Source organism: Dermacentor albipictus, chromosome 5 (assembly GCF_038994185.2).
Source record: "Dermacentor albipictus isolate Rhodes 1998 colony chromosome 5, USDA_Dalb.pri_finalv2, whole genome shotgun sequence".
Classification (NCBI taxonomy): domain Eukaryota; kingdom Metazoa; phylum Arthropoda; class Arachnida; order Ixodida; family Ixodidae; genus Dermacentor; species Dermacentor albipictus.
The window spans coordinates 5,764,344-5,777,798 of record NC_091825.1 but is presented as its reverse complement, the minus strand read 5'-3'; the positions used below and the strand labels follow the sequence as shown (position 1 = coordinate 5,777,798).

The window sequence follows — 13,455 nt, the reverse complement described above, 5'->3', positions numbered from 1 at the left end:
GATTAATTTCTTTTTGGGAAACATGAATTATGGTGTGAACCAAACAGTGTCTGATGTTCGCACGCCCTGCCAGTTCATCTATGCTTATGCTCCGTTCTTGTCTAATCAGCTCATCAACGTTTGCAATACGTTGGGGGTGATTCCACAGCTGCTTTGGTCTTGGATCATCATTACAACTTTCACAACCTTCTGTGAACCATTTCCGCCAATGCTTCCCAGTGGCCAATGAAATGCAATGTTCAACGTACATGGCAGCCACATGGCGACTAATTTCATTTTGGGAAACACCTTCAGCTGTCAAAAAACTCATGACACCAAGCTGTTCAACTTTTGGAGCGTCCATTACGTCACGCAACCATGTTCAACCCAGTGAGTGAGTGCATTAAAGAACATTTATCCTAACACGTGATTGTCACTTTTGCAAATGAGAGATGCCTGTGTGCTACGCGCATGCCTTGCAGATAATGAACCAAACCATTATTGCACGGGGTTGGTTGGCTCACTTTCATTTGACTCGCCCTCGCACATTAAAGATGCGAAGATACGATGGAATATACAAATGCAGAGATACAGCCTGATATAGGGCAAAAAAGTGTCTCTGGAAAAAGAGTTTACTGCATGTATACACAAAACCTCGCAATATTTAAATATTATATGTATAACTCTCCAATAAGTCTACGTATCTAAGAAAAGTCCCGGTAAATAATGCGTCAAACAAGGAAAACAAACATGTTGCACAATCACAGATTCACAGACGACAGAATCCTAAGGCCCGCCCGACTCCCTCCACTCCCCCTGACGTATCGCACACGAAGGAAGGCTTCCTCCCTGCTTTTCTCCCTTGCACACACAAGGCTGAGCCACCATTGTCTGCAAACCCATGCCTCCCCCGCCCCCTCCTATGCTTTCGCTCGGCCATACAGCATGCGGCGCGCGGTCACAATGTTATCGCATAGGACTTTACACGGAACATCAGGGCAATGACGACAGCAGCAATGCACCTGTAGTGTGTGTATAATTGCTACCACAATAATATAATAAGAGTATCCGGCAACTGAAGCGTCCCATGGCCTATTAATTCTGCAAAATAAGTAACAAAGTCGAGCTTTCACTATGCAACAATTCGGTACGCCGCAACACTGTCTTTCTTTTTTTCTTTTGTGGGATGGGGGCACCGAAATGCAAAAAAAAAAGAGAGAACCGAAGGAAAGCATATTGGCTATAATCAACTGCCTACTTTGGACACCTGATGTGGTTACCAAAGAAATAGCGACGAAAAAGTGAGACGCTTGGTCCACAGTGCTCGGTTTCCTACACCGGCGAGGCGAGACTTTCCAGAAAGGTTGCACTCAAGCGAACGTGTTGCAATCCATCAAGTCCCCGCAGTGATGTGGCAAGCGACCATGCTTTGTTTCCTTTTCTCGTATGCTAGCCAGAAGGCGTCCAAAACTCTGCGATGCAAAAATGCACTTGCCCAGAGAAAAACGAACGCGCACCAAAGTGCGCCGCAAGGTGGTCGGGGCAACACGAGAAAAACGTATGCGCTCTAGCTGGCTCTGGCAGCCTGTGAGTAGCAAGAACAAGAAAATTAAAGAGGCTCAATGTGCCCTCGCGAATAAAAGTCAAAGCAGAAAAATAAGCATGAACGTAGTTACCTTTGTTGGCTTTAGTGTTTTGAAATGGATGCTTTGGCGCAGTTGAAAAAAATGTTATTTCTTTCTGCGACATGACAGCACAAATTACCCACCACAACGCGTCGGCTCATCGGACCTCACTGCGTGCTTTGTCAACTTGTCTGATAGCGTGTCGATTTGGCTTGTCTCATACGTAAGGCTAGGCTTGTCTCGTTCGCTTGTCATTGGCTATTTGGCTCGGCTCGTCGTACGAGTTTAGAAAAGTCAATGGACCTTTGGTGCCAAATGTTGTGGGGTCTCCTCCGTACTCTTGGGACAAAGGAACGACAACACAGTAGTGCAAACAATCACAAGGGCATTTATTGCACCTTTCATACATCAATACCTGCTAGCCGAGTTGCTATCCACAAAACATGCCGATGGGCGCGCGACAAATCTAGGAAGTCCGACTCACCGCGACCGGCTAGCGAGCGAATATGTTCGCCCCATGCTGGATCCCAACGCCTGGTCGTTCGCGTGTACGGTCACGCGAATGGTGACGTGTTCGAAGGCGGCCACGCGAGGCGGTCTCGCAGAAGCCTGGGTCGGCGCGCACGCAGGACGTCCATGCTGTTCCCTGACCCGAAAGAGAGAGCCTGTTCTCCCCTGTGCCCCCAAGTAAAACCCTGCCGTGAGGTGGCGTTAGCAGCGCAACACTCACGCCATCTCTCGCACTGTGCCCCAACCACATCGACCGCCGCGGGCATCACACAGGCCACGCGGCGAAGCCGGATTACAGGAGACGCGCTATGCGGGAAAAACATCAGGGGACGCGCGAGCGTCGCGCATCCCCACAATGTTTATAACAATATTAAACCCACAAAATTTCGGAACTGAAAATCTAAAAACTAAAATGTCAATGCACCTCTCGAATCAAAGTTTTATGAGAACTTTATACCCATAAAGTTACAGAATTGAAATCTATGCACTCCGTAGATTCCGCAGCCACCGCAAGATGCCGCAACGAGCCCACTCACCATAAAAACCCCCTTGAAACTTTGTGCTCGGTTGGGTCTCCTTGCATTATGCGACTCCGGGTGCATGGGCATTGCTGCTAAATCTAGCCCGACTTTGCAATGTACGTGGTGAGATGTCTTTTCGAGCGTGAAAAATACATTCTAGACAAAATCTATTTCCGGCGCCAGGGGTTGTTTTGGTCGGTGGTGCATGGGCAAAAAAAAAAAAACATAACCCCCCCCCCTCTTTCCCCGCCTATGCCCCGGGTGCGCTTGTATTGCGTTACCGGTCCATTTTATCAGTGAAAAACAAAGCACCGTGTTGGGGAAAACCACATGATAGCAGGCGAGCTTGCATTCCGCATCCAATCCTTTCTGACTCCAATGCGCTGAACAGAGCGCACCCCATCTTACCATGCTGCGAGGTTTTCAAATGGGTCAGCACTGGCAACTTCTTTTAGCAAACTTCGCATATGCGAAATCTCTTTCGTGACTCACGCTGTGCAGACAAATATGAAGGCATGGTTCAAGTGAATGGCAAGGTCGAGAACATGTCACTGGAGGCAGCCATCTTGGATAGAGCGAGGTGCCTCGATGCACGCACAAGAGAGGGCGCGTGCTCTTGCACACCAATCTGCTGGCAGAATGTATTCTGCCAGCAGATTGGTGTGCAAGAGCACCTGTTTGAGGAGGCGACATAAACAAAATGGCGGCGGTGGTGGCTTCGATTATGCCATTTTGAACCTGCATTCATGACAAAAAGGCAGGAAAAACGGAAGACAAAGTGTTTCCGTGTTCGAAATTTCAGACATCCTTATACATTGGCTCTAACAGGCTTGTGGCAGTGCCCCAAAGACGTTCAAATTATCGGGCACATCTGAAAAATCAGTCTTTTACTGTAGTACTATTGCTAAGAGTGGCAAACAGTTGTTACCAGAAGGTCGCCTCTTTGAGCACCAGAAAATTTCCACGGGGGGAAACTGCTTGGAGATGGTGGTCCCTCTTTTCTTTGCCAACTCCGCGGAATGCTGAAAGGCACAAGAGAACTCAAGCTCTGCACACACTCATGCAGCAACACATCCAAAAAGTTTGTCGCAACACCACATGCAATACATGTCACTGAGGCACAAATATTCTCTAGGAAGCTCTGGAATCTATCTGTTATACAAAGGGCAAAAGTCGAACACCACCACCACCAAATCTTGATGTTCTGTGGTACAACACACCTCTGATGTGTGCAGTATGGATATAGTTATCAAGACTGACAGAACATCGCCTGGTCAGGTAAAAGCATTCATTGTACACAGGTTACTGACCAATGAATAAAACACAGTTTGGCGTTTTCAAATATATCCCTTGTTCACGATGAACCATACAGTATGACTGCACTGTCGATGATCCGATCCACTTGACAACATAAGGGTTCCCCGCATTTCATAGTTCAAAGTCCACTGAGCAGCTGGTGGTGAAACCAGGTCTGTTTTGTTCGTGATACCACGTGGCCACCAGCTACAGTAACAAGAACTCGCCGCGTTTGACTGGTCAATTAACAAGTGATATACCGTATTTACTCGCATAATGATCACACTTTTTTGTCAGAAAAAATTGACGCAAATTCAGGGGTGCGATCATTACGTGGGTTAAATTTGCCGCGAAAAAAAAATGTTTTTTTCCGTCCCGCGTTTGCTGCGGGTGCGGGACACCAAAACAAAAATGGCGGCCGGCGGAGCAAGCCGAACGCGCCGAACGCGGTTTTTTTTTTCTTCTCGCGAGTACATTACGTGCATTGAAACCGTTTCTTCCGTGTCAGTGATGAATAATATCGTTAATATCAGCAAGTTTGCGGCAATAACTTAACTGTAGTATAGTGTCACCCCCTGTCAGATCTCTGTGTGTCATCGTACATGTGTGTTTTGTAGTTGTTTAGCTAGGTGGCGCACCCCCCTTCTGTCATGTGACGAGCTTCGACCAATCAGGAGGTGTCATCTGGCGTGTGAAGCCTTTATTAGTAATAAACGGCCGCAAGCCGGCTGAGTCTTCATTCCGGTTTTCATCAGGAGCAGTTAGCTCCGAGTCTCCCTCACTGCGCCGGCGCTCGACGCGCGTTCGCTGGCCGGGGGCCCCCACTTGCCTGCCGCTGCCGACACAACATCTTTTGGCGACAAGGATGGGATTCCCGCTGCGGTTCCGACCGAAGATCCGGGAAACCAACGAGCTTCGTCAGTGAAGCGTCCCTTCCTGTGTCTGCACGGCAGGAAAACGCTGCCGACGCACTTGGCGTCGCGAGGCTTCCGAGCCTAGGCCTTCTCGCCCCCTTTGTTCCACCCTGCTCCATTCTACTCGAGCTTCGGCTTGTCTCCTGCACGCTACTGGGCATGGCTTCCTATTCGGCGAACCTTCCCGTTTTTCTTGAAGTGCCCGGGCCACCGTTAATTCCATGGCATCGATGGAAAAAAATTTTTCAGGCCCACCTCGAAGCGGCCGGCGGTGGCAACTGGACGGACGCGCGACGAGCGTCCGTGCTCGTCAGCGCTCTTGGGCGTGAGGGACAACAAAAGTACTTTGCAGACAAGGAGCAGGAAACAGCAAGGCAGATAACCAGCGCAGCGTCAGCGTCAAGCGAAGCAGCAAGGCAGTCGACCGGCACAGCGTCAACGTCAAGTGATGCGGTCCCGCCAGCATCAGAGTTCCAGAAACTCTTGCAGCGGCTTGACCGGCTGTTCGCCGCGTCAACAAATGTTCTGGCGGAGAGGCACGAATTCGCCCGTCGAAGGCAGTTCGAGGGAGAAGGATTCCTGGAATTCATGACCGCATTGAAGGAGAAGGCGGTACAGCGCAACTTCGACACAACCTACAACGAGCGCGTCCGAGACCAAATAATACATGGCATAGCGAACGTCAGCGTTCGCGAAAAGTTATTGGCTCATGGCGAAATCCTGTCCCTGGACAAGGCAGAAAAAATTGGACGCTCATTAGAAGCCTCGCATCGAGTGAACCGCGCGTTCGGCTCCAAAAATGTACAAAGAATCGAGGCATTTCAACTTGCCATTCCGTCGACGGGCCAAGATGGCCGACTCCTTCCGGGGAGCCGCCAAGATGGCCGACGTAATCCGGGAGGCCGCCAAGATGTCCGACTTCTTCCAAGGAGCCGCCAAGATGTCCGACTTCTTCCGTGGAGCCACCAAGACGTCCGACTTCTTCCGTGGAGCCACCAAGACGTCCGACTTCTGCCTAGAAGCCGCCAAGAAAACCGACTTCTTCCGAGAAGCCGCCAAAATGGCCGACAATTCGCACATGGCTCCTCCGGAAACCGTGGTTCATGCGATTGGTGTGGCAGCACGAAACATATTGCAACGCACAGGAATTGTCCAGCAAGGAATCGGCGGTGCAATGCCTGCCACACGTTGGGCCATTTTGCATCAGTATGCCGAAAAACCCATACTGTTCAACACGTCTCTTCCGCAGAGACGCTGTCTTCGTCAGCTTCCGCAGGGCAGCCGTCCGCATCTGTCTTGACGGTAAGTGCTTTTGAAACTAAAAAAGATTTGGAAGTTCCGGTCGTAGTGAACGGCGTCTCCATGCGACTGCTGGTGGATATGGGAGCATCTGTGTCATTCATGACGGCCAAAGATTTTAGAAATAACTGGTCGACAGCACAGGCTGTCACAAACAACAGCGGACTTGAAAAATTTCTCCCAAGCAACGCATCGACATTCAAGGCCTGTTTCAAGCTACTGTCCAGTTTTTCCAAAGGTCATGCTCCGTCACGTTCCATGTAACGACTACAGGAACATCACTGCTGGGTTTAGACGCCATCCAACGCTTGGGCATACAGATCGACGGTACGTCGCTGACATGTCTACCATCGCTTCCTTCAGTACAGAGCCCCACAGGTGTGCCTCCGGGTTACAATCACCTCTCCAGTGACGAGTTCGGTCTCGCCAACAACTTTGTGCACCGAATTCATCGGCCGCAAGATGCGAAACCAGTGTCTTCAAAGTTGCGCCGACTACCCCTGGCTCTCCGTGACCAGGCCACAAATGAATTGCGACGTCTCGAGGACTGCGACGTCATCGAGCGCGTCGACGCTTCTGAGTGGGTGTCTCCACTCTTGGTGGTGCGCAAGAAGGATGGAACCATGCGGCTCTGTGTAGATCTACGGGAACAAGACAGTCTTGTGCCTCAAGTTCAAGAAAGAGTCTTGCAGAAACAGTGGCAGACTAAGCAGTACGTAGAAAAACGTAGAGGTGCTCAGGCAACTCGTGTCAAGGTGGGAGACACCATCAAAATAAGATTTAACAGGAAAGGATTTTATAAGTACAGTAAACCTTGTACAGTTAAGGCCCAGGTAGGATCATCCTCTTTTGTACTCAGTGATGGGAAGACGTGGCATGTGTCTAAGTTAACCCTAGTGATGAAGGATCCAGCAGGTAGTACATTGTGTACAAGTGATAAAGATTTTTTGTACTCATATTCAAACCTGGATAGTCATTCCGATGACTCGTCTGTAGTGACAGCGTCTTCTCATAGTCATAAGCTTCAGTTAAGTAGTCCGTCTGACTGTATCACTTCCGAGTCTGCACAGTCAGCAGTCGTCTCTGATTCCGTGGGGGAATCGGTAACCTCCCAGGACTTGTTGGCACGTCAAGAGGAGCTTCCTGGGCAACCTTCTCCAGCTTTGAGCCTCAACCACATTCAGTATTCTAACCAGGGGGAGGGAAATATTAGTGGGACGATTGGATCTTTAAAGTCGACCGATACGCGTCGCAACCCCCAAAGTTCTTCTGAGGTACGCACGCGTCCTCATCGTGACAGAAAACGGCCTCCGTGGCTCGATGATTTTGTTTCTGTAGTGTAGAGCGTATTGCCGTCTTTGAAATGCCACGGCTAGGGGCCTCGTTGTGACATTTAGGAGACAGTCCACACGTTTCATTAACACAGGTATAAAGTGCTCCTTGTTGCGGTCTAGTGAGTTTAGTGCCGTGTTCCTTGTCAGATTTTGTTTTGACTGATTGCCTGTGTTTTGGTGCCCAAGACTGGTACGCGTGTATGTGAACTTGGGTGGGGACGGACTGAAATTGTTGTGGACTTAAGTGCGCGCTTCACTGTATGCTTGCTTTGTTGCCAGGGGGGGATGATGTAGTATAGTGTCGCCCCCTGTCAGTTCTCTGTGTCATCGTACATGTGTGTTTTGTAGTTGTTTAGCTAGATGGCGCACCCCCTTCCTGTCATGTGACGAGCTTGGACCAATCAGGAGGTGTCATCTGGCGTGTGAAGCCTTTCATCATCATCATCATCAGCCTGGTTAAGCCCATTGCAGGGCAAAGGCCTCTCCCATATTTCTCCAACAACCACGGTCATGTACTAATTGTGGCCATGCCGTCCCTGCAAACTTCTTAATCTCATCCGCCCACCTAACTTTCTGCCGTCCCCTGCTACGCTTCCCTTCCCTTGGAATCCAGTCCGTAACCCTTAATGACCACCGGTTATCTTCCCTCCTCATTACATGTCCTGCCCATGCCCATTTCTTTTTCTTGATTTCAACTAAGATGTCATTAACTCGCGTTTGTTCCCTCACCCAATCTGCTCTTTTCTTATCCCTTAACGTTACACCTATCATTCTTCTTTCCATAGCTCGTTGCGTCGTCCTCAATTTGAGTAGAACCCTTTTCGTAAGCCTCCAGGTTTCTGCCCCGTAGGTGAGTACTGGTAAGACACTGCTATTATACACTTTTCTCTTGAGGGATAATGGCAACCTGCTGTTCATGATCTGAGAATGCCTGCCAAACGCACCGCAGCCCATTCTTATTCTTCTGATTATTTCTGTCTCATGATCCGGATCCGCAGTCACTACCTGTCCTAAGTAGATGTATTCCCTTACGACTTCCAGTGCCTCGCTGCCTATTGTAAACTGCTGTTCTCTTCCGAGAATGTTAAACATTACTTTAGTTTTCTGCAGATTAATTTTTAGACCCACTCTTCTACTTTGCCTCTCCAGGTCAGTGAGCATGCATTGCAGTTGGTCCCCTGAGTTACTAAGCAAGGCAATATCATCAGCGAATCGCAAGTTACTAAGGTATTCTCCATTAACTTTTATCCCCATTTTTTCCCAATCCAGGTCTCTGAATACCTCCTGTAAACACGCTGTGAATAGCATTGGAGAGATCGTATCTCCCTGCCTGATGCCTTTCTTTATTGGGATTTTGTTGCTTTCTTTATGGAGGACTACGGTGGCTGTGGAGCCGCTATAGATATTTTTATAGCGGCTCTATATAGCCTTTATTAGTAATAAACAGCCGCAAGCCGGCTGAGTCTTCGTTCCGTTTTTCATCAGGAGTAGTTAGCTCCGAGTCTCCCTCACTGTGCCAGCGCTCGACGCGCGTTCGCTGGCCGGGGGCCCCCACTTGCCTGCCGCTGCCGACACAAGAGTAACCACGTCCACTTTGAGGGGACAGAAACAGATGGGTGCGCTTAGCTGCCAGTGAGAGAAACCCATGGCCGGCGTGCTGCGAATACTGCGGCATCTGTTTTCACTACTAACACGGCACGTTTCCGCTAATGTGGGCGAATATCTTAGCTGTGTTACAGGTGTCAGCGTATGAATAGGGTACACTTTTAGCGTATCAGTGTAAACGTGGCTACTATCATTGCCGCGCGCGATTTGTTGCGTGCTCACGAGTGGAGATGAAAAGAATCGAAAGGCGCCTTTTTGTTTTTGTTGACTACAAGCATTATAAAGCCTACCCATAATAAAGGCAAGTTTGGTTGTACCTCTTTTTGCCATGGAAGTGCGGAAAGTGATGAAAGTAATGAAATGAGGCATCTACTTAAGCACGTGTGGTGCATGCAGACGAGTCGTTCGCATAGCATTCAACAGATGGTAAGAGCGATCATTATTAGCTAGACTTGGCACACGACATATCGCTGCGGCAAGTTCAGAGTGCGATCATTACACAGGAAATAAAAAAAATCTAATTTTGACGACAAAATTCAGGGGTGACATCATTACGCGAGTGCGATCATTGTGCGAGTAAATACGGTAATTATTTGTGGCATTTTAGCTGATTTTAGCCTTCACAGCATAATTACAGTCTAGGGCAACCTGAAAAATCAAGAAAAGCATGGCAACCAGTTTAGAACGACAGAAAGCTGAGCTAGTTGGTAAGGATTCATTATGCAAAATAGAAGTGAGGCGTGCAGACAGGACACAAGAGTAGAGAAGTAGACAACACGATCGCCATTCGCGCCATTGACGTTCGTGTTGTCTACTTCTCTACTCTTGTGTCCTGTCAGCACGCCTCACTTCTATTTAGGCAACCAGTTTTTGTGTATATAATAAGTACTATGTTTATATTTGCAAGCTGCTTCAACAAAGTTAGAAAAAAGCACAAAGTTTACAGCTCTTTCCGCACCGAAAACATATCACAATTCTGAAAACTCTCTTTTTAGCTTACATAAAACTGTTACACATTGCACATGCAAGTTGTGCTTTATATAATTTTGTCTTAATTACTAAAAATGTTTCTCCCTCTCTTAACATTGCTACGAAGCAGTATTTGCGTTGACGAAGAGGCGAGCAGTGTGAAGACGACGACGAGGATTAGAGGCTAGCATGGGCTGTTGCCTCTTGGCCAAGTGCGGTGTATTTCCTGGTAAATACACTTGTATATAGCTTTTCGTTTGTGTCTTCCTATGTAACAATATAATTAGTTATATCACAGAGCAGCGCATGATAGATCACCCGTTGTCCACTTTAAATGTCCCAATTTGGAGATTTGCGATATTATTTATTACAGATTCAGATTTAGAAACTTGGTGCCTCATTATACAGAAATATATGAAAGAAGAACTGAAGGCTCAGATACAAAACCTGTTGACTGCAACTTTTCTTTTTGTGTGCAACAAGCATTTGGTTAAAGGCCAACAGCAACGAAATTTTTGAACGTAAAAATCGCCGTTTCACATAATTTAGACATGTAGCAGCCTCTGTGCCAAATCTTATGCTTGAAATAGAGGTCAATGCATTACAAAGAGCTCGCAAAAACCCGTGTTTTTCATACCAAAACTAATGGCGTTTTTCACTGGTCGATTCGGAGCAGGATTTTTTGCTCCGCGGCAACGAATCCGAATTTCACTGGTCGATCTGGAGCGGGTTCGCGCGTTCCACTGGTCGTTTCGGATCAACTCGCTCCGCGCCGGATCGCTCTCACTTGCTCCGCCGCCGAGACGCAGATTCGGGCGGAAATAGGACGCGTCACATGGCGTCACTTCCGTCTTCAAGCGAAATCGGTACCCGGTCGGTACGCACAACATTGTGTTGGGCATAGTTTGCGGAACTGGTTTGTGTCACGTGCACGCAGACTTCCTGTGTGATCTCCCGCGGAGCGTTCGTGCGCTCCACTGGCAGACTCGGATTGGTGAAAGCCAAGCGCTCGCTTGAGGATTCAGGCGGCTGCTCCAGATCGACCAGTGAAAAACGCCATAAGAAAGAAACACCGCCATTATTGCCCAGTGGAAGTGACGTGCAGTGAACAATGTGGAGAACAAGCGCCCGTGCTGTCTGCTTTCCTTGCTTGTATTCCGTTCTGGCGTATCAGCGAACAGGTCCCACACCTCTGCTAGCCGCAGAGTTACGGCCGGCCATGATAAGGCCTCGCCCATTTCCCTCTGGCAGCAGTGCATTCCTGCGTCGCTTGCCGCTGTTGTGATCGGCCGTTTACACAACGACCACAGTTGGGCACAGATAACACAATAATGGCAAACAGGCTGATGCCTCGTCAAGGCCATCCTCAACTGGGATGATTAATGGCCACCAGCGAGTCATGCGATGAGAGGTTCTGTCAATACAGGAGGATTTGCCAAGACGGGTTCAACCGGGAGTGGCCCTTTCAGGAGGGGACATTCCTTCACATAACCTGTCACCAACCCAAATTGCCGAGTCCGAGACGGAGCACGTCATTGTGCTCTGTTCGTTGCACAGTGATGCGCACAGCTCTCTTCAGATGGACAGGTCTACCACCCTCCGGATTGGTGGGACACGACATCACTCGTCTCCTATCGCCAGATGAGTGGAAGGCGGCTGGACAATGACAACGCCGGGGTCAAAAAGAGAGACTGATGCTTGGAGAGATCGGCAGCTGGAACTTGACCATGAACTTTTTATTTTTCTGTACTTCTTGCAAAACTCTTGTACATAATGTAGCATAAACATTTGTGTTTAATCTTGGATACCGGTCCCAGCCCCACGTTCTCTTACTCCTCCACACTGAATGGATACCACAAATGTTCGGACCCCCGGTCACAACACGACTGCATCTACACCATTGCAGCTGCGCCGCATTCTCCTTCGTGACAAATGCAGAATGCAGCATGCATTTCCTGTTTGTTTCTGGTGCTGTGCCAGAAAGGATTTCGTTTGTCTGCTTTGACAAGTCTAATGAAGAGACGCACGTTATCTCTCAATGATGTGCACTACCGAAAATGATTGCTCGAGAATATTGCCCTTGAATACAACTTACCTTTGCTTTTCGTGCGCCATCGCGGTATATACAGCGAAATCTCGTCACTACGAACATTACATTAACTAGCTTTTCAGAAATCCTCTGCTGACTTCTTATGACCCTGCAATGCAAAAAAAATTCAGTACTACGAACTTCAGGATACTGAACTTTTCCGAATAAGCATCCTTATTCAATTTCCATGTCATGTTAACAACGCCTCAACTAATATTCCAAAATCTGCGGATTCTTCGATTTCTGCATTTATTTCATGGCAGTCGAAACAGTTGGCTAGCAGATGACAAGGAAGAGAAAGCGGCAGCTGCAGCGCACAGGTTTGGAAAACCTGACATGACGCTAAAAAATGGAAAAAAGAAAAGCGAGAGAGGATTTCTTAAATTTATTCCGGAGGCGACGACGCATAGGGATTTGTGAGAGCAACAGAGGCGCGTCTCTTCCTTCTTTCTACACATTCCTCTTTCTTTTGCGCTTCATTCTGCAGCCATACTATCTACGCGCGCTTTGGAATAGTTCAGGAGGGGCGAGACAGTTGCGCTGTCCACGGCAAGAATGTGAAAAACAAACAAAAGGCAAAAAACATGCTTTAAAGGCGGCATGGGGCTTCCTTTATGGCAGTAGTTTTCTCAGCTTTGTGCACTTCACTCTTGCTATACAGTGCGTGGCAGTGGAATCTACGGAAAATAGCAAGAGCGCAGGCCCTGACCGAACAGAGACATCTTCACAGATAGTACAAACTGACGGGTTGATGGGTGGAATGGTTAATTTTGGGCCTTTCCCGAAAACAACATTCCAGAATAACGAACAATTTTCTGCGGTCACGCATGATTCGTTATTATGCCACATGTACTTCTTTATCTTTACCAGGCGACCACATTTCACCGCCTAACAAATGTTATCGCACAGCGCAGGACGCACCTGCATGTATAGGAAGTTTCTGCAATGTTATCGATAGTTCCATCCGCTGTCTGTGACCGAACCTTGTGTAATCTGATTGCATGTATGTGCGACGCAAATAATGTAGAACTTTGCAAAAGACACGCAGGTCCCAGTGACTACTCTGGAACATTCGACGACCACAGAGTTTCTAAATAAACACCCTAGAGGGAAATGTGGCACTATGTCTATGGGGGTTCTCCAGAGCATTGCCTCAACCTACATGGGAATGATGGGAAGTACAGGCTTTGGATTGACTTCAATCTTTAGACTAGCAGCGTTTGCTTGCGGTGCAGTAAATGAAGCTATACTCAAATATTATTACGTAAAATCTAATTTTATTTCTGCATTGTCTTATATAATGCCCAACACGTT

General features: G+C 48.1%; 1 protein-coding gene across 2 annotated transcripts in view; it reads right to left on the bottom strand.

Moving 5' to 3' along the window:
- Positions 1-13,455, bottom strand: part of xmas (RRM_XMAS2 and SAC3_GANP domain-containing protein xmas) — a 580,140-nt gene that overhangs the window by 559,891 nt on the left and 6,794 nt on the right. For both annotated transcript variants that reach the window (XM_065450653.1, XM_065450654.1), the window contains one exon: positions 3,564-3,657. In XM_065450653.1, coding sequence (XP_065306725.1) covers positions 3,564-3,657 — 94 coding nt within the window. The remainder of the gene's footprint in view (positions 1-3,563; positions 3,658-13,455) is intronic.